We start from the raw sequence: 22,258 nt of genomic DNA on the forward strand, positions 1-22,258 counted from the left end.
CTTTCTTTTGAGAAGCTTCTGGGTGGATTTGAACCTCCAACATTTGGGTTACCAACAAATTGTGTTAACTGTTTGCACCAACCAAGGATTAATAATGAGCACATGAATACTTAATCTCCCATTTCTTGTAGAAGTTTAATAGAGTATTTGTGTGCTCTGCAAATAAATGGAACTTTCTTGTTTGAAGCCATTTAAAAAATACTATTAAAAATTTTAAAATACTAGATTCACAATGAAGTCCTGGGGTGGTGCTGTAGGACAAGCACTGAACTGCTTAACTGCAAGTTCAAGCCCACCCATTGTTCCATGGAAATCCTACACACAGTCACTATGAGTTATAACTGACTTGTAATTGACTCATAATGTTATGGTGAAGAAGAAGCAATTTTAACAACAACCAAAAACAATGACAAAGCAAATGTGGTTTAATGAAACTCAATCTTAAAGATCATACAAAAGGAAAAACCAAACCAAATACTATGAAGTCGATTCTGACTCATTATGTTGTTATGTATGGTTGTTGGAAGAAGTACAGCCCAAATGCTCCTCAGAAGCCAGGACGGTGAGACTTCTTCTCACATATTTCATCCATGTTATCAGAGGGGGCCAGTCCCTGAAGAAAGTCATCATGCTTGTAAAGTGGAGGGTCAGCAAAAAAGAGGAAGACCACCAATGAGATGGATTGACACAGTGGCAGTAGCATTGGGCTCAAGTGTAACAATTGTGAGGCTGGTACAATTGTGAAGACCAGGCAGTGTTTCATTTTGTTGTACAGGGGTCACTATGAATTGGAACCGACTTGACATCACCTAACAGCAAGAATCTTTGGGCCGGTTCCAATTCAAAGGAATCCTCTATAGAGTGTCCAAGGAGCAGCTGGTGGGTTTGAACCACCAATATTGCAGTTAACAATATTGCTTACCCTATAGCACCATACCAGGACCCCATATAAGGTTTCCAAGGCTGTAAATCTTTATAGAAGCAGAAAGCCTCATCTTTCTCCCAAGGAGTGTCTGATGGGTTTGAACTTGCAGCTAGCATACCAGTGTTACCAACTTCCCTTCCTACAAATACTTTGTATATATCTAGAATTCATTCACTTCTAACTATCTGCAGTCACCCTCATCCTTGACATCACAAGGCTCCTACCTAGAGTACAGTAAAAGCCTTCTAACTGGTGTCTTTATTACTTGGAATTAGCCAAAAAATCTTGAAATGAAAAACTGAGTGTGTTCTTTCTCTATTAAAAGCTCCCTGGTCATGCTCTATATCATTGATCATGAAAACTAGAATCCTCAGTTTGAGCAGTGTAACTACCTTATTTTATACCATTCTTCATATCACTGTCCTCCAGCACTGATGGTTTTCCACATGATATTCCATGTGCCTGGAACACTTTTGCCCTTCCTTGTTGTAGATAGATTTTATCAATTAGGAAAAAAAAAAAATTAAATAAGCCAGAATTTTCTGTTTTCAATGAAATTCAATAAACATATGTTGCGCGTAGTCTTCGCCTAAGACTTATGAGAAGAGTGAAAGGGAGCTATACAAACAGAAATAAATAGTAGTTTTTGTTTGTGTGTTTTCAAGGCACTCACACTGGAGTAGTCCAGTGGAGGAAATAGCCAACTGTCCATAGGAAATGCCATGACCAAAGTGCCTGCTCCATGCTACTGGCACACAGCTGCTTTGTTGCCTTCTGATTGGTAGAAGGGGAGGCCTTCTCAGATATATGATTGTGTGGTTGTCAATAAGAATGATACTGTGTTGAAATTAACAACTTGTCCAACTATCCCAGAAAGTATAGTTTGGTTGGTGTGCTTTACCAGCCGCTCTAACTTAAATAGTAATATTACTTCTTTGTTTTTGTTTTCAGTGTTGCCACATTTTTCTGTCTTAATAGAACCAGAAAACCATTTCATTGGCTATAAGGACTTTAACGATTTTGAAATTACCATAAAAGCTAGGTAAGAAAGTTATTATTTTCAGGTTTTGTAGCTAAATTGAGTACTAACTCTAATTGATTTGCAATTTATTAGCAATGTCTACCTGATTTTAGGACTGATTGACTAAGATTACATCATGCTTATAGTTTGTTTGTTAATTCTGATTTTGTTGTTGTTGCTGTAAAGTGCTGTCAAGGCTGTTCTGACTCACAGCAACCCTGTGTAGGGTTTCTGAGAAGTGGATGGTGGGTTTGAACCGCCAACCCTGCAGGTCAGCGCATTATCCAGCAGTGCCACTCCAGAACACTGATTTTCACTGTTGATTATTCATCAGAAAAGAATCCTAAATATTTAAGCTCTGTGTGTTTGTGTAGGAACCAACAAGAGTTAGGATATTGAGACTGAGTTATAAAGTCTTCATAAAATGGTTTCATCAGCCAGTTAATGGTGCATAACTACTTACCTTAAAATCACAACTAATTGTAAATCAGCCTTGAGGTTCTGGTGATCTGGGCCAGGCTGATGTCCACTGGGCCTCGCTGGTCTAGGATGGTCTCACTCACATTTTTGAAAGTTGCTGGCAGTGAACTGGGGCTAAGGATGACTTGCCAGGTGTGTCTCTCATTATCTAATAGGCTAGACCATAGAAGTAGCAAGACTCAGAAAGCTAGTGAGTGGGCGGAAGCACAGAAGTCTTGATGACTACACTTGGAACTGGCATACTGTCCCTTCCTTTTTTGCCAAAACAAATCACAAGGCCAGCCCAGAGGACACAGACATCCCTCTCCTTTGACACCCTTTGTTTGCAAGAACCTACACAGTGTATAGCTACAGGGAGAGGTGGAAGAGGGTAGGGTGGAAGCAATCTACCACAATAGCTTCGGTCATTTAAAAATGGCAATGCAACTAAGTGTTACATTATGTAACCATAGGTGTTGGGCACTTTTGAAGCATGTTGCATATATTAGCTCATTTATTCTTTATAACAATTTTATGAAGCAGATACTATTATTATATCCATATTACAAATAAGAAAACAACAACAACCCCAAGGTTCTTAAACATTAAGGAATTTACCCAAGATCACACACTACTAAGTAGCACAGCCAGTCTGATTCTAGTGTCTACACCCACAAACTCTCCCAATACTGCCTTTTTCCTTATTATTCACTCTGAAAATCGAGTGGCACTTAGTCTACACCAATGTAAAAGGCTCAGTTGACAGAGAATTATAGAAATGAACTGCTTTAAATGGAGCTATTGCCTTTACTTTTTCCAACTCTGAATATGAAAGTTAACTCATTATAATATTATTTACTATACAGAAAGTTTCATTTATTCTTGCTTGAATTGTAAACTAAAAAGGTAATAAGCATTTAGAATTGTTTGTTTTTTTTTAAAAGAACTTATATAATAGTGAACATAAATAAGCTGCTTTTAAAGACATTAAAGAAAATAGGGGACCAGCTCCTAATTGATATCAAAATCAAGGCCTATAGGGAAAGACCTGGACCTGAATCTTTTGATCTCCCCAAGATCAATTATTTTCATTAGCATATAGTAATACAAATCTGTCCAATAGCTTTATTATTATGGCTTTATGAGGTTGAAATGTAATCATGGATGGAAATCACTTTAAAGATTATCAAAACCTTAAGTAATTTCAAATGGTTACATTTTACCTGAGTTTTATTACTGTAGCTGTGTTAGCAAAACAATTTTATGGTATTCTTGCTTGACAGGTATTTTTATAACAAAGTTGTCACTGAGGCTGAAGTTTATATCACTTTTGGAATAAGAGAAGACTTAAAAGATAGTCAAAAGGAAATGATGCCAAAAGCAATGCAAAGCTCAGTGGTAAGATGTTAACACATATTCATTCACACCTAAGGATCTATGTTTCCACCATCAATGATGAGATAGAAAGGGTGTTCATTTTGGTACTTCCTTAGCAAAGTACCCAAAACTGGATAATGTAAAGCCACAGAAATGGATTCTCCCACAGTTCTGGAGTTAGTCTGAATTCAGAGTACTTGCAAAGCAAGGTTCTTTGAAACCTCTAAGGGAAGATTCTTCCTTGCTTCTTCCAGCTTCTGCTTTCCAGGTGTTACCTGGCTTGTGACAGCACAACTCCAATCTCTGCCTCGATTGTCACATGGTATCCTTTCCTGTGTATCTCTGTGTCTGAGTTTTCTCTTCTTATGAGAACATCAGTCATGTTGGATTTGGGCTCACTCTATTCCTTTTGAAGTCCTGGTGTGAAGCTGCAGGATAATGCACTGGACCGAAAGGTCAGTTTTAACTGCAAGGTTGGCAGTTCAAGCCTATCAGTTGCTCTTCGAGAACCCTATTTTCACTACGAGTCAGTCGACACTGACTCGATGGCACTATTCCTTTATGACCTCACGTTAACTATATTTGCAAAGACTCTATTTCAAATAAGCTATTTCCAAATAAACTCATATTCACAAGTACAAATCAACCCATAACAGAAAGTTACTTCCATATCATCTGGCCCTCATGCTGTAAAGGTTTGGAAGTTGACTCTTGTAATCCTCCATTGGTTTCCCTTTGTCCTTTCGATGGTCTCACCAGCAGCCTATTTCAGGCTACTTGGCCCATTTCTCAATTCACCATAGTCTCTCTTGCCTCCAGCTCTTTTGAACACTGTTCCTTCAACAGCTTTGTCTTTGTCTGCTCCACCTGGCATTTCTTCTTCTTCTTTAAGCCTCAAGGTTGACACACTTTCTCTGGGATGCTTCTAAGCTAGGTTAGCTGCTCTGGCTGTGTCTTCCATAGATCCTGAACCTTTTTAGTAGAGCATTTTTCACACTTCACTGCTGTGGTTCTTAATCAGAGAAAATTCACTACCACCACCCACCCATCCAGAGAACATTTAGCAAAATCCAGTGACATTTGTGCTTGTCACAGCTGGGGGAGAGGATGCTACTGGTATCTTGTGAGTAAAGACCAGGATGCTGCTAAAAATCCTACAACGCACAAGACAGTCCCCTACAACAAAGAATTATCCTACGCAAAATGTCAATAGTGCTGAGATTGAGAAGCCTTGCTTTATTGTAATGGTTTATTTGCTTATTCATCATTCTTTACACTCAACTCTTGATGAGTCTGAATTAGTCTCATTACCTGCCCAAAGCCAGCATGGTTTTTATGAATTAGTGGATGTTATTGGGAACATAGGGAAGTTATTGCTGGGACTGCAACTGGAGCCCTGGTCCCCCCTTCCTTGTTCAGTGTTCCTTACATGTGCCACAGATGACATGGTTCATGCCATTTTGCTCTCTGTTGCATATTTATGTCATTTGCATCATAAATTATGTAGCCTTTGCTTTTTCAAAAGCCAGTTTTATTTATTCAAGATATAATCGAATGCCTTTTTTATGCAGTACTCCTTACTAGATACTAAAGTTTGAAACACTCAAATCAATCAATTTTAGAAGAAAAATTAGGCAAAATCGACTTTACTATATTTGCTAATATTACATGATTTAGCTCCATTCCCCATTGTAGGTTTTTAAATTAGATTTTATTTTGTAAAAGCCATCTTCAGAGACCTAGAAAGATGGATGGTTTCTCAAAGACTGGAAGAAGCTATCTTTGCTAGTTAGTATGAAAGATTTGGGACTCTGACTATCATACATATGGTCAGTCCCAAGCCCATTCCAGAAATCAACAAAGGTGATTTACTGTGGTCTGCCTTCTATGACTCATTTTTTCAGATAGCTTATCTTGAACCACTAACTAGATTCAAAAGTCCTTGGAGCCATGAACCTACTTTTAATCCTGAGACCTCAGACAAATGAATCTCACTGAGTTCCCATTGTCAAATGCAAGTGCAGTAGCCTACATGATCTCTTGGGTCCTTTCCAGCTCTTTAGTTTTATAATTCTATAGAACTGAAATAATGATCTCATTTATTTCAAAGGAATGATGTATAGACTTTTTTCCTCATGTATCTTTCACACTGGAATCCCTGAGTGGTACAAGCAATTAATATTTTTGGCTGCTCACTGAAAGGTGGAAGGTTCGAATCTAACCCAGAAGTGCCAAGGAAGAAAAGCCTGGTGATCTTCCATTGAAAACCCTACAGAGCACATTTCCACTCTGACACACATGGGGTCACCATGAGCCAGAGTCAATGCAAGGGCAACTAGTTTGGTTGTACGACCTGAGAAATACTGATCTTGGCAATAGGAGCAGTCTATGGCATTAGATACATCTTGAAGTAATAAAGGGAGATACTGTGAGAGTTCTAGAGGTTTTAGTTGAAATCTCAGCTTGGCCTCTAACTTGCTGGGAAGCACTGTATAAACCACAGAGCCTATGTTTTCTTTATTATAAAAGAAATGTTGAACCATATGATGTTCAAGACTCTTCCATCTCTATAATTCTATAAAAAATCATTAGAAAGAAGCAGTCAGGGCTTACTTGTGTACTCAGTTATCCACTTGATTGACGAAGTTAAAGTATTCCTCTAACAATTGCCTTCAATTTACCAAAAACAAATCCACTGTCATCAAGGGATTCCGACTCCCAGCAACACTGTAGGACAGAGTAGAACTCACCCCAAAGGGTTTCTTTATAGGAACAGACAGCCTTATCTTTCTCCCAAAGAGCGGCTGGTGGGTTCGAACCACTGACATTTCAGCACTGTAGGATAAGCACTGAACTGTGAACCCACAAGGTAGGCAGTTCAAATCCATCTACTACTTCTTGGAAACCCTGTACAAGGTGGCTATGAGTCAGAATCAACTTGATGGCACTTAGCAACAAGCCCAACATTTAACCCACTGTGCCACTAGGGTTCCTTGCCTTCAATTTTGTTGTTAAGTGCTGTTGAGTTAGTTTCAATGCATAGCAGCCCTGTGTAGCGTTTCCAAGGAGCAGCTGGTGGGTTTGAACCACGAACCTTGCAGTTAGCAGTTCAGTGCTTATCTTACAGTGCTGCTACCAGGTAAAAGAAAATTTTATTAATTTTTCCTTTTAAGCTTTCTCTGAAATAATGCTTCAATTTTTTCCCTTTGAAAAAGATGAGAAATGGAATTATTCAAGTCACATTTAACACTGAAGCAGCAATTAAAGAACTGTCATATAACAGTCTAGAAGATCTCAATGATAAGTACCTTTATATTGCTGTAACAGTCATCGAGGCTACAGGTAAGTGTCTTTCTTTTCTAATTTTCACTTGGGAATTTAGATAGCATATTAAAGGTAAAAATAATTTCTACATAATCATTTTATATTATTAAGAACTGGGAAACAAGTAGAATTCAGTTGCTCTCTAGTCATTGGCAAGCTATTGGGATAATGAGATAATGTATGTCAGAATGTTTGATAAAGTAATATACAAATGAAAGGTGTTTTGTATCTATCTGTATTTTTGGTGTTTAAGTATCTATCTGTACAATGATGTAGTTGAACTAAATACCTCCTACAGCGATTTTCAACTGTAGAATTCAGGGATTCTATCTAAAATTGGAGAGAATAGGACAATTCTAAAATGAGTTTAATAATAGTATATACCTCAGTTCATTCACTACCACTGAGGCAATTCTGACTCATTACAGTGCCCTGTATGATTTCCGAGGCTGTAAATCTTTATGGGAGCAGAAAGCCTCATCTTTCTCCTGAAGAGTGGCTGGTGGGCTTGAACTGCCAACCTTACAGTTAACAGTCCAGTGCTTATTTTACAGTGTCACCAGAGCTCCTATATACCTCATGTTGTTGTTGTTGTTAAGTGTCATTGAATCAATTCCAACTTACAGCAATACTATATAGGGTTTCCAAGGAGTAGCTGGTACATTCGAACTTCCAACCTTGTGGTTAGCAGACCAGTGTTTAGCCTTCAACTCACACCAGGACTCCATATTACTAGCTTATTACATTATTAGCTCCTCTACTTACTCTTCTGCTTTTCCTCCAACTCCTCTTTTTCCTTTCTTCTTCTTCACCAGAAGGGACCAGATATTTCTCTTAATGTCCTTAACATTTTGTCTAATGAATTTATAATCTAGGAACATCAGAAGTTGTCTAGATTCCTTAAAGATAAGAACTAGGATTAACACAAAACTAGTCCCCATGACGTAGAGGTCAGCTCAACCTCCAATTTCCAATCTTTCTTTATTTATTTTTTAACCAATTCAGACACCAGACACCCTCTTCAGGGTACTCTCCTTTTCTGCTGGGTTCAATAATTCATTGCAATGGCCACACACAACTCACAAACTGTATTTGCAGTTCAGTAGTTTATTAAGAAAGTAACAGGGTACAACTTGGGGTCAGAATCAGGGTCAGGAGGCACATAGACAAAGTCTGGAAGGTTCCGCCCAAGTAGAACACACATCCCTCCTTCCTCTAGTGCCAGACAATTCTCTGAGCCTCTCTCAACCTGCAAGCAAGTAAACCCTTTGATCAGTAATGTATATCCCCTGTGCCCATGTAGTCCGCCTCTCGGCCCCCTCAGGATAGGCCTTCTCTTGATCTTGTCTGTCCACTCTCAACTATTCAGGCCTTGGCCATCAGGCCTTGGCCATCACTGCTAACTGACCCAGCTCATAACCAGTGTAGCAGTTTTGTTCAGCTTTCTTAGCAGCATTCCGAACAGCAGGTTTTTGCCATCACCACTGACTCTATCACAGGGTCTCTGCCAGACCTCTTGCTGTCCTTAGTGTTACAGCCCTTGGCTTGTGGTATAGCTCTCTTAGGAGGTTCCTTGCCTCCTTTCTTTCTGCTGCTTCTTTCCTCTTCTCCTTTCTTAAACCTCTATGCTGTTGGCTGCTTATATAAGCAAACTTCTTAGCATTTCCAAGGCATGACCCTCACCAAAGTGAACCATGTTCATTTCATTTCATTTGCATAGTATATTGACCAATCCCTGCAAGGCATATACGACTCACAAGGGCAGGCAGCAGCCCAGACAACAGGCATCAAACCATCAAGTTGTTTATAGCTTATTCAAAAACTGTGCATCATCTTGGACAAAAGTAATATAACTTCTAGGGTAGGAAATTCGGGCAGAGGTAACGCCTCAGGACATAGGGAGGAAATCTCTCAAGCTATTTTTCCAAAGAACCAAGGCAAAAGGCCACAGAAAGGAACTTATTTCACCACAGTATTCAACCCCACTCCAATAGTTTTTAATCATTATTAATTATCACTCATGGAGTGCTCTTGGCACTGTAAAATAGACACTGGACTGCTAACAACAGACCAACCATTCAAACCCACCAGCTGCTCAGCAGGGGAAAGATGAGGCTTTCTGCTCCTTTAAGGAGCTCTGGTAGCGTAGTGGTTACGAATCGGGCTGCGAGCTGAAAGATCAGCAGTTCGAAACTACCAGCGGTTCCGTGGGAGAAAGATGAGGCGATCTGCTCCCGTAAAGATTTACAGCCTCGGAAACCCTGTACAGGGTCGCTATGAGTCGGAACCGACTCCATGGCACATAACAACAACAACAAAGATTTATAATCTCAGAAACCCTATTTGTTGTTGTCATGGGCCATCGAGTTGACTCTGACTCATAGCGACCTTGTGTAGGGTTTCCAAGGAGTCGGTGGTGGATTTGAACTGCCGATCTTGTGGTTCGTAATCCAGTGTTGATCTTACAGAACCACACTAGGAGTCCTATAGAGGGTCACTACAAGTTGGAACTGATTTAACGGCACTTAACACAAACACAACAATTATTACTCCTAACTAAAATAGTCCTACTTCTGGTATGCTTTGATTACTGATGTTCCCATGTATTAAACCTCCAGCTAACCTTCAGGAAATAATTTAACCACACTGAGCTCTGGTTTTATTTTGTTTTTAATCATAAAACGAGAGAACAGATGGTGCCTTCTACTTCTTAATTTTGTTTCTTCTATCGCTGCAGAATGGAGGATTAAGGTTATTACCTAGTTAGTGAGCAGTTTGTAGATACCAGATGCTCAATAAATGTTGGAGAATGGTAGTCACTTGATCCTCTTTGCTCTGGCTATTGCTTTTGACATTGTTTTAATGTATTTGTCATCCTTTCCCTTAATTTGTTTCAAATCAATTCAGTTTAAGCAGTATTTATGTGACATTCAAAAACACATTGTCAAGCATGCAGATTTATAAATGTGAATGATTTGTAGTCCCAGCACTCAAGTAGCTCACAAAGTAACATCAGGTATAAGACAACTAGAAAAGGATGCTTATACAAAGTCCATAGTGCTCTAAACAAGGTAACGAACAAATTCTAAAGGCTACTAGCCTGCAGAAGGAGAGCTCCGAGATAATTGTTGAGCCACCAAGAAAGGTGTTGTGAAGAAGGAGGAGATTGAGATTGTCTGGAAGGATAAATAGACCTAAAGGCAGTGATGGTGTTATTGTTTGTTGTTAAGTGCTGTCAAGTCATTTCTGACCCATAGCAACCCTGTATAGCATTTCCAAAGACCATCTGGTGAGCTTGAACCACCAACCTTGCAGTTCAAATGGCTTTGCAGTCTTGTGCATTAATCCACAGCACCACACCAGGACTCCAAAGGCAGTGATGGTTATTGTTGTGTTGTTATGAAGTGCTGTCGAGTCAGTTCCGACCCACAGCAACCCTGTATAGGGTTTCCAAGGAGCACCTGGTAAGCTTGAACCACTGACCTTGTAGTTCAAATGGCTTTGTAGTCTGGCACATTAACCCACAGTGCCACACCAGGACTCCAAAAGCAGTGATGGTAGTCAGGGTGAAATGGGACAACTCCTATAAAGCGAATATATCAAGTGAGGTTTGATCTTTGAGAACAGCAGCAGATAAGATTTGGCTGAAGGATAGAATATGTAGAAAGGACTATTAGCGATGTAATACTGAAAACAAATTTGACAATACTAGAGCTTTGGATGGTATTCTTAATAGTTTGAGCTTAATTTTTCACAAGAAGGTAACATTATGGTATTCTTGTTATTGAACCCTAATGGTTCTTCCTGCCTTAAACTTTCTTTTCCTGTTTCCTCTGTTTCTGTCAGTAGCTGAACTCTAACAGTGAACCCCCTGAAAGGCCTTTCCTTTTCGTCTCTCCTCAATCTTTTGTACATATTCAACTGAAATTCAGTCCACTGACAAAAGTAGTGTCCCTTCCTCGAATTCCTCCTCCATTTAGTTCTCTAGCACCACATCCTCGAGGGGCATCTGTACACATAAGCGTTGCACGTAAGGCTTTGAAACCTAAAACCTTTTCTGCATGGCCTGTCTGAGAGCCAAGAACCACGTCTGCTTATTATTGGTAAATGAATGAGAAAAGAAGGAGTGGAGTGCATGAATGAATAAGTCTGTGGAGACAGAGAAACTCATACAGATCATTACACTCCTAAATGTGTTTGTTATTTCCTTAGGTGGATTTTCTGAGGAGGCAGAAATACCTGGCATCAAATACATCCTCTCTCCCTACAAACTGAATTTGGTTGCTACTCCACTTTTCTTAAAGCCTGGGATTCCATATTCCATCAAGGTACATAAGAAAGAAATAAAACCTACTGAATAGGATTATTTCTGTTAATAGAAGCCATCAGGGTGGCAAATGGAGGAAGAGTGCTGGGGAGGGAACTCGGTGAAGGCATTAACTGTATAAAACCTGCTCCTCCTATAGACGGAACCAGTCACAGATGGTAAGACTGCAGGATCCATCAGCTTCGGCCTTGCCATTCTCTCAGATTGACTCCTAGTGACCCTATAGGATAGGGTAGAACTGCTCCCATCAGGTTTCCAAGGCAGAAAGTAGGCCATGTGCAGAGCTGCTGGTACATTTGGACCACTAACCCTTTTGTTAGCAGATGAGCACTTAACCACGACACTAGCAGGACTTCATAACTGGGTTAGGCATTTCCTAAGTAAGCATTGCAGTAACTTTATGTAAAATCCCCTAAGTCTATAGTCTGAGAAATATTAATGTTTAATACACAGTCCCTCCAGGCACGTTCAAGAGCCCTGTTGGCACAGTGGTTAAGCATTCAAATGCTAACCTTAAGATCATTGGTTCCAACCCACCAGCCACTTTGCAGGAGAAAATGTAGCAGGCTACTTCTATAAAGAGCACAGCCTTGGAAACCTGTAGGCAGTTTTACTCTGTCCTTTGGGGAAGGCAGTGGTTTTTTTGTTTGTTTTAGAAGCCTTAAGATGGAGATATTATTCCTTGAAAACAGACCCTGTCTCTCACTGTGTTTTCCTTCCTGTGTGTCTTTGAGTTAGTGTGTTTGTGTTTTGAGTATGCATGTCTGTGTTTGTACCTCTTTTCTGTATTCTCCTTATGAGTACCTCTATCTAGTCTTTTGTCTCTCTGTATTGCTCCCTGTCTTTTTTTACTTAGATACTTTCTGCCCTTCATTCTCTCTTCTCTCTTTTGCTTCCTTCTTCCTTTTAAACATTTTTCGTTTTTCCACATTTCCTTTCTAAAATGCTGATAATATGGAGTCAAAACATCCATTTGAGTTTCAATTGTATCTATTAAATGGAAAGGTTTGCCCCCTGACCTTAATTTAGAAACCAAGAGCAGAGTGATTTTTTTTTTTTTAATTCTTTGAAAATGTGTTGCTTTTAAAAACCAACTTTAGTGTGTTACTTTGGGTCATTGGCTTTTAAGAGTAAAAGACCTGCAAAGGCCAAAGCAAGCTTTGAACAGATTCATCACTTCTTATAAATAAGTAGGAAATAATGATGCATAAAGTATAGTACTACAAACATGTATATATGCATATGCGTATGTATATATATTATTATGTATAATATTTATATTTTAAAACATTATATATATCATATAAAATAATGTAAAATATCTTTATGGTAGTAAGATATAAAGATGAACTTCTTGCTTCTCATACTTAAGAGATTCATTTCCAGAAGTGATTGCCTCGTTTTTTTTCCTTTATCCATTCCTAAGTCAATTGAAAATAAAATACAGAAATCAGATAGTAGAAGGCTTTATCACATCTACTTCTGGGCAGACTTAATAGAATGACTCCTGAGTCTACTTTATGCGCCGGGGAATCCATTCAGTGATTTAACTAAATACAATTAAACTTTTCTAAAGCTAAGGACATGGCTCTCTTTACTGATACAAATAAGAACGAGTCCTGGTATGGCACTGTAGAATAAACCCTAAAATGCCAACTACAAGGTTGGTGGTTTAGACCCACCAGTCACTCCTTGGAAACCCTATACAGGATCACTATGAGTCAGAACTGACTTGACGGCACATAACAATTTATGCTTGTGTGGGGAAAGGGAAATTAGTTCAGAATTTTTTATGCTTCAAGAGAAGTAATAAGCTGTCAAAATTGATTTGGATTGTTCTGACAAACAGGTGCAGGTGAAGGATGCACTTGACCAATTGATTGGAGGAGTCCCAGTAACCCTGAATGCAAAAGCAACTGATGTAAACCAGGAGACATCTGACCTGGAGCCAAAGAAAAGCATAACACATGTCAAAGATGGAGTAGCCTCGTTTGTAGTTAATCTCCCATCTGGTGTGACAGCGCTGGAGTTTGACGTGAGATGAATTCTCCTTTTATATTTTCTAGAACAGTGTGTACTTTCGACTGTGTGTTTTGGCTACTATGCAGAACAGATTTTATACATGAGTCTAGTGAACAGATCTGCAATTTTGCATTAAAAAATAAAAAGCACCAGAAGCAATCTACTAACCCACTAAACAATCTTTGAGGAAGATAAATGTTTTTATTAACTTTTTTATTTGTGAATTAAGTCTTTTTATACAACATAAGACTATCTTAATAAGCCCCGGTGGCACAGTGGTTGAAACACTCATCTTCTAACGAAAAGACTGGAGGTTTGAATCCACCAGTGACTCGAAACCCTATAGGGCAGTTCTACTCTGTTCTCTGTGAGTCTCTATGAGTCAAAATTGATTCAGTGGTGATCAAATATGTATGGATGAGCTATAGGATAGACACTGGACCTCAAGGTCAGTTTGAACTATAAGGTTGGCTGTTCAAACTCACCAGACACTCCTTTGAAATCCTATACAGAGTCACTATGAGTTGGAACCAACTCGATGGCACTTAACAAAACAACATAAGACTTTAATAGAATCTAGAAACTTCAGAGTAGGAGTTCCTGTTGTTGTTAGGGTCGATACTGACTCATAGCGACCCTATGCACAACAGAATGAAACATTGCCCAATCCTGGGCCAACCTCACAATTGTTGCCACACTTGAGTCCATTGATACTGCCATTTTGCCAATCCATCTCGCTGGGGGTCTTCCTCTTTTTCTCTGACCCTCCACCTTACCAAACATGATTTCCTTCTCCGGCGACTGGTCCCTCCTAACAATATGTCCAAAGTATGAGAGATGAAGGTTGGCCATCCTGGTCTCCAAGGAGCACTTTGGCTGTACTTCTTCCAACACAGATCTGTTTGTTCTTTTGTCAGTCCATGGCACTTTCAATATTCTCCTCCAACACCATAACTCAAAAGCATCAATTCTTCTATGGTCTTCCTTATTCAGTGTCCAGCTTTCTCAGGCATATGAGGTTATTGAAAGGCTTGGGTCAGGTGCACCTTAGTCCTCAAGCTGACATCTTTGCTCTTCAACACTTTAAAAAGATCTTGTTTTTAAATAAGGCAGCAGATTTGCCTAGTGCAATACATCATTTAATTTCTTGACTGCTGCTTCCATGAGTGTTGATAATTGATCCAAGAAGAATGAAGTCCTTGACAACTTCAATCGTTTTCTGTTGATAAGAATGTTGTTTATTGGCCCAGTGGTGAAGATTTTTGTTTTCTTTATATTGAGATGTAATCCATATGGAAGGCTGTGCTCTTTGATCTTCATCAGTAAATATTTTAAGTCCTCTTCACTTTCAGCAAGCAAGGTTGTATCATCTGTATATTGCAGATTGTTAATGAGTATTCCTCCAATACTGATGCCATGTTTTTCTTCATATAACCCAGCTTCTTAGATTATTTGCTCAGCATACAGGTTGAATAAGGTGAAAGAATACAGCCCTGTCACACACCTTTCTTAATTTTAAACCATTCAATATTCCCATGTTCTAGTTGAACAACTGCCTCTTGGTCCATGTACAGATTCCTCATGAGCACAATTAAGTGTTCAGGAATACTCATATTTTGCAATGTTGTCCATAGCTTGTCATGATCCACACAATCGAAAGCCTTTGCTTTAAAGCACAGGTCAATATAGCACAGGTAAATATCTTTCCTGGCAGTGGAGTTATGAATTGGGCTGATAATCTCACAGTCAGCAGTTCAAAACTACCTGCTGTTCCGTGGGAGAAAGATGAGGCTTTCTGCTCCCGTAAAGATTTATAGCCTTGGAAACCCTGTACAGGGTCGCCATGAATCAGAAACGAATCCACGGCACATAACAACAAAAACAAACATCTTTCTGGTATTCTCTGCTTCCCAATAAGATCCATCGGACATCAGCAGTGATATCCCTCATTCCACGTCCTCTTCTGAATCCAGTTTGAAGCTCTGGAAGTTCTCTATCAATGTATGCTTGCAGCCATTTCTGTATTACCGCTAGTAAAACTGTACTCACATGGGACATCAAAGATATTGTCCAATGATTTCTGCATTCCATTGGGTCACCTCTCTTTAGAATGTACACAAATACAGATCTCTTCTAATCAGTTGGCCAGATAGTTGTCTTCCAAATTTCTTGCCTTCAGTGCCACCTCACTTTCTTGAAAGATTTCAATTTTTATTCCATCAATTCCTTGTGCCTTGTTCTTTGCCAACTCCTTCAATAAAGAATTTGTCTCTTTTCAGGGACAAATGGGTCAAATGTGGAAGCTTTCCTTTTCTCTAATTGAATGAATGGACTACTGTATGCTTTTTTCTCTAGCAAGTAATGTTTAAGTTCCCAATCCCAAATAAAATACAGAGAAGTTAATGACAACATAACAAACCTGTTGCTCTAGAGTCAAGTCAACTCAAAGGGACCTTATAGGATAGAGTAGAATTGTCCCCTAGGGTTATCGAAACTAATCTTTATAGAAGCAGATTGCCACAGCTTTCTCTCACAGAGTGACTGCGGGGATTGAACCGCCAACTCTTTGGTTAGCAACTGAGTACTTAAATACTGTGTCACTACAGTTCCTAAAGTCAATGGTTGTTGTTAAGTGACTTTGAGTTAGTTAAGTAACTTGCAGTTAGCAGCACAATGCTTATCCTACAGTGCCACACCAGGACTCCAAGTTAATGGTTGGTTCTGACTCATAGCAACCCTGTACAGGGTTTCCGAGGCTGTAAATCTTTAGGGGAGCAGAAAGCCTCATCTTTCTCCAGTGGAACAGCTGGTAGTTTTGAACTGCTGACCTTGCGGTTTACAGCCCGATTCATAAGTATGCTACCAGAGCTTCAAGTTAATAGCAGTATATATATAGTCTTCATCATCTGTAGATCACTTAGTAAGTGCTAGGCATTGTGCTAAGAACATTATAGTGTTGTTAAGTGCCATCGAGTCAGTTCTTTATACAGTTTCCGAGGAGCAACTGGTGAGCTTGAACCACACACCTTGCTGTTCAAACCGACTGCAGTCCAGCGCATTAACCCACAGCACCACACCAGGACTCAGAATGTTAGGTAGAATGCATTTAATACTCATGTAATTACTTCTGTGAGTTAGAGAAAATAGTCTTTGTCATCTTGTGACAAAGGAAGAAGAAAGAATCTTCTGATCTCTAAGGTGATTAAACCAACTTTCCGGAGTTAATAAGTGGTAGCACTGGATACAGAACAATGCTTATCTGACTCCAGAGCATGCGCTGGATACCCCTCTGCTATCTGAGGGTTGCTATTACTGTCAGAATCATTTCTGTCCTGTCTGGAGCAGATAATCTTGTGATGATGCTTATTCACAACTCCTGTCCCCCACCTCTCTCTCAAGCGTTAGTGCTACCTCCTCCCCACCTCTTCTCCCCTACTCCCAATTGCTGTCATTCTCCCAGGTGGGTTTCTATTCCTATGGGGGAGAATGACAGAATAGAAACCACCAACTTGCCATGGCATTCCTGGAAGAGTACCAAGATTTATTCCAGCAACATCTTTCTCTCATTTCACTAGACTTTTCCATCCTAGCCTACAATCCCATCATTATTGTCTACTGTATTGAGTTACTTGATACTACAGCTATACAAACATTGGGATAATGGAGTGTTTTCTTTTCTTTAAAATCGGGTGTTGTCTAGTGAGATATGCACACCATAGAGTGGTCAACCATTTGAGATCAAAAGGGCATCATTTACCTAAGAGGAAAATTGAGATGGGTTGGGAAAGATGGAGGAATGGAAACAAGAATCACAGGGAGGAAGTGGGATACATGATGTTACACTGAAGGGATTGTAATCATTGAAATGAAACAAAGTGTTTGATTGGTTGAATGTAAAACTGATGATGTGCTTTGTAAACCTTCACTCAATTCATAGTAAGAAGTTAAAAAAAATTAGGCATTGATGGATTTAGAAATTGATAAAACCAAGAAAGGAATTTAAAAGGCATTTTTGCAGAAAGCATGACATCATAGTAAGCATGTCCTTTTGAAATTTTTTCTTTTCAGATCAAAACTGATGACCCAGTTCTTTCAGAAGAAAATCAAGCCAGCAAAGTGTACCAAGCAATAGCATACTCATCTCTCAGCCAAAGTTATCTTTACATTGACTGGACTGAAAGCTATAAACCTTTGTTTGTTGGAGGACATCTGAACATTATTGTTACCCCCCTAAGTCCATATATTGACAAAATAACTCACTATAATTATTTGGTGAGTAAAACAGTGGCAGATTTATGTATATCTCTTCCCCTACCTGGAACATTTTCCTTTGTTTCTAGAAAAGCATAGGAATGGTGTCTTCCTTTATGCTGACAAAGCACTTTCACAGACAGCATTATTGTCTTGGTTACAGAGAGCTGTTGTAACTCAAATGCCACGAACGGGTGGTTTCAAAGAACAGAAATGTATTTTCTCACAGTTCTGGAGGCTTAAATCCAAATCAGGATCTGAGCCACATAGATTCCTTCTTTGTCCCTGAGCATTCCTTGGTTCCTTGGCATTCATTGGCATTTGTTTTCCCCTTTATGTGTGTCTGTGTCTGTTCTAGCCTTTTTACAGATCAGAAGTGATTAGATTTAGGATCGATCCTACACTGTTGTTGCATGCCATTGAGTTTGTTCCAACTCACGGTGACACTGTGCAGGGTTTCCAAAAGCAGCTGATGGGTTTGAACTGCCGACTTTGCCGTTACTGATCCCATGCTACTGGGATGATGTAATTTAGATAATAAAGAGAAAACCCTGCTTGCAGAAAGGATCACATGCACAGATACAGGGATTAGGAATTTAGTACATATTTTGAGAGGCACAATTCAAACCATAAGAAGCATCTTATTTTACAATAATGTCTTCAAAATTTCTGTTGACAAGGCATGATTCTCATACCCATTTCACAATGAGGAAAAGACTAGCTAGCCATGGTCGCTCAGCTCAAAAGAGGAAGATTTTGATTGGAACTGAGTAACTCTCTTTCCTGTTCTGATACTCCTTCCACCAAATCTACCCTGATTACTACACGGAGAAAGCCTGAATAAATTCTCATAGCCAAGTCTCAGGCCAAACTATTACCTCTGCTCTATTTAATGGTCAAAAATGGCACACCTACACCTAGTTCAAATCTGTGTGTTCTATTGGCATAAAAGGAAGGCCCAAATGCTGCTCTCAAGGGTTGAATCCTATTAGAGCTTTTGCAATACCATAGCTCAGCAATGCTTCTAATGCATCATTTATAGTCAACAGGAGGTGGGCTTCAGAAACTTAGGAAAGAATATGCATGTGCTTCAGAAACTTAGGAAAGGATATGCAAAGAATGTTAAGGGCTTCCTGGCAATTGTCAAAGAAATGGAATAAATCATTCTAATGATCAGGCCAAATAGGTGGTGATGGCTTTTTCAACATTTTTGAAGAAGTAGTAAAAAAATTAATGGAGAATGCAGAAAAACATTTGCCAATGAAGAATTAGAAGAACTATTTAGGGGCTAGGTACCAAAACCATATATATAGTCCAGTTCTCTCAGGACAATTTAAGGGATCTTTGAGGACATTTTGGCTTTTTTGTGGTTTGTGTTTTTTAACCACAAACATTCAGTTTAGAACCCAGTCCCTGGTTTTAAAACTTAATCCCAACAAGAGATGATGTACTACACCTATTCTTTTTTTAAATCAATGAAACCTAAGAGGTTTTGATGACAGTGTGACAATTTTAGACAGATCTGGATTCAGATTTTAGCTTTTTCATTTCCTAGTTTTGTAATTTGAACTAAAACCAGGATGGCTTTTAATTAGTTTCTGAACCTCAGTTTCTTCATCTGCAGAATGACAATAATATATGCCTATCTCACTGGTTTATTGTAAGAATCAAAGGAGTTAAAAAAAAAAAAAAGGAAACATTTCTGTCACATAGTAGGCCATAAACGTGAACTTTTTCCCTTAAACATAGTTTATGAACCCCAGTTCCAAGTTCCAGTTTAAAGTATAGGTTTTGTGTTTTATAGTTACTGTTGTTGCTTTTCTTTTTAGATTTTATCCAAAGGCAAAATCGTACACTTTGGCACAAGGGAGAAGCTTCCAGATCTATCTTATCAAAGTATAAATATTCCAGTGACACAGAGCATGGTTCCTTCAGCTCGTCTCCTTGTCTATTACATCGTCACAGGAGAACAGACAGCAGAATTGGTATCTGATTCAGTCTGGTTAAACATTGAAGAAAAGTGTGGCAATCAACTCCAAGTAAGTCACTAAGTATAAATCACAATTGGATTTTCTTCTGAATGAAGGAGGCTATAAACGTATGTAAAAAAATTCGTTTCATATCAATGACCTTTACTTTCTTTTTCAAATGACCTTTTAGGTTCATCTATCTCCAAATACAAATGTTTATTCTCCAGGCCAAGATGTATCTTTAAATATGGCAACTGAGTCAGATTCGTGGGTGGCGTTAACAGCAGTGGACAGTGCTATCTATGGAGTCAGAAGAATAGCCAAAAAGCCCATAGAAAAAGTTAAGTAGTGTACTGCTGTGGCTAAGGTACATGTTTTGGCTCAGTGCCGAGACTCACTAAGTGATTCACCGGGGAGGGTTGGGGAGGGAGAGTTGAAGAAACTTTTTTTCTTGAGTTGCCATCAGGTCAATTCTGTCTCATGACAACTCCATATGTGTCAGAGTGGGATTGGACTCTATAGGGTTTTCAGTGGCTGACTTTTTCAGAAGTCCATGTTTCTTTCCAGATGCCTCTGGGTGAACTCAAACCAACAGTCTATCAGTTAGTAGCTGAGTGTATTAATCATTGCTGCCAGCCAGGGATTACAAAGGAAAACTGGTGGTGGTGTGCCATGGAGTCGATTCTGACTCACAAAGGCCCTGTATAGGGTTGTTGTTGATAAGTGCCTTCAAGTTGGTTCCAACTCACAGCGATCCTGTATAGTGTTTCCGAGAAGCGGCTGATGACCTTGAGGTTCAAAATAACCTACAGCGCCACACCAGGACTCCATCCATATATAGGATTAGGCTTGCTTTTATTTTAATACAATCTACTTAAAAACAGTGGTTCTTAGGAAGGTAAGTCACCCTCATTTAGTCCCCAAAGCACAGGTCCATCTATTTTTTGTCTTTCCAAGTGTAGATTGAAACACATGGGAAATCCTTTAAAGCTCTGTGCTGAATGAAATTGTTGTTGTTGTTATGTGCTGTTGAGTCGGTTCCAAACTATAGCGACCCTGAATAGGGTTTCCAAGGAGCAGCTGGTGACCATGAACTGCCAACCTTGAAGTTCAAATGGCTTTGCAGTCTGGTACATTAACCCACAGCCCCACACCAGGCGTTAAATTAGTCAGGCACAAAAGGACAGCTATCATTTGATCCCACACCCATGAAACATCTAGAACAGGTAGATGCATAGAGACCAAAGTAGATGAGAAGTTACCAAAGCCTAGGGAATTATTGCTTAAGGAGTTGTTGTTGGTAAATGCCATCAAGTTGGTTCCAACTCATAGTGACCCTATATAGAGTTCCTGAGGAGCTGCTGGTGGGTTTGAACTGCTGACCTTGTAGTTCACAGTCCAGTGCTGATTCTACAGTACCATATCAGAAGTCCCATTTCACCCCCAAATAATTGGGAGTCCTGGTGTGGCGCTGTGGGCTAATGCATCAGATTGCAAAGTTGTATGAACTGCAAGGTCAGTGGTTCAAGCTCACCAGCTGCTCCTTGGAAACCTATATGGGGTCCTTGTGGGTCGGAATCAACTCAACAGCACTTAACAACAGCAACAACACTGTGGTCTTGCCCTGTTTTCTAAATGAAAATGCTAAACCCTTGGAATTTCTTGAGTAATTGTGATATCTTTATTAAACTAAATAATACCAGGTATCAACAGGCTTTAACACATCATGCATATATGCAGGTATGAGGTCCCCATCATGATTGAGACTAGTCATGAACTTGGAGTCTCCATGAGTTTCCTGGTTGGCAAAAGGAGGGTGGTATGCCCTTTATGGGTGCTCTGAGTTGGGACCTTCCAAGATCTCACCCATACATCTCTTCCTTTTACTGATTTATATCTTTTTGCTATAATAAATGTGTAATAGTAAATATAGGACTTTCTGCTAGTTGTGTGAGTCATTCCAGCAAATAATTGAACCCAAAGGAATAGTGGGCGTCAACAGGTGAAACTGAGGGAGCCAGATTTACAACTGACATCTAAAGGGGCATGGGAAAACCTCAAGTTTGTAGCCAGCAGGACAGATATAGGGTATCATATGAACCCCCAAGTTTTGCAGCTGGCATTTGCCCATCTGGCAGTCTATAGAATGGTGTCCTTTCAACCGGTGACCTAGCTCCAGGTGGCTATGGACACAGAGAAAGAGTGCTACATCAGAGATGACTGAGAAGTGGGAAAGCTGGGATTGGATTCATCTTCACGTTTTGGGAATTGGATTTATGTTGATTATTATTCTAGAAAGTACTAAGTTTCTGCTTAGAGTGATTTAAAAAAAAAGGTAGTGGAGTCCTGGTATGGAGTACTGGCATTGTAGGATAAATACTCAACTGCATGGTCAGTTCAAACCACCAGCCTCTCATTGTAAACCCTATACAGCTTTGCTATTGGTCAGAAGCAACTCGATGTCACTTAGGAACAACAATGTTTGTACAAGATTGTTTTTCTTCTCTTGAGTCAGAACCAACTCAACAGCACCTAACAACAGTACGTTGATAATGTCACATCTTCATGAACCAAAATTGAAA

The 22,258-nt window shown here is 39.5% G+C and overlaps 1 protein-coding gene across 1 annotated transcript in view; it reads left to right on the forward strand.

The window, feature by feature from the left end:
• C5 (complement component 5) overlaps positions 1-22,258 on the forward strand; it is a 156,512-nt gene that overhangs the window by 45,671 nt on the left and 88,583 nt on the right. Inside the window, exons 7-14 of the mRNA XM_006865724.1 lie at positions 1,877-1,967; positions 3,689-3,803; positions 6,998-7,124; positions 11,319-11,434; positions 13,283-13,468; positions 17,524-17,727; positions 19,536-19,745; positions 19,867-20,016. Coding sequence (XP_006865786.1) covers positions 1,877-1,967; positions 3,689-3,803; positions 6,998-7,124; positions 11,319-11,434; positions 13,283-13,468; positions 17,524-17,727; positions 19,536-19,745; positions 19,867-20,016 — 1,199 coding nt within the window. The remainder of the gene's footprint in view (positions 1-1,876; positions 1,968-3,688; positions 3,804-6,997; positions 7,125-11,318; positions 11,435-13,282; positions 13,469-17,523; positions 17,728-19,535; positions 19,746-19,866; positions 20,017-22,258) is intronic.

The sequence above is a fragment of the Chrysochloris asiatica genome, unplaced genomic scaffold (genome assembly GCF_000296735.1).
Source record: "Chrysochloris asiatica unplaced genomic scaffold, ChrAsi1.0 scaffold00081, whole genome shotgun sequence".
Classification (NCBI taxonomy): Eukaryota; Metazoa; Chordata; class Mammalia; order Afrosoricida; family Chrysochloridae; genus Chrysochloris; species Chrysochloris asiatica.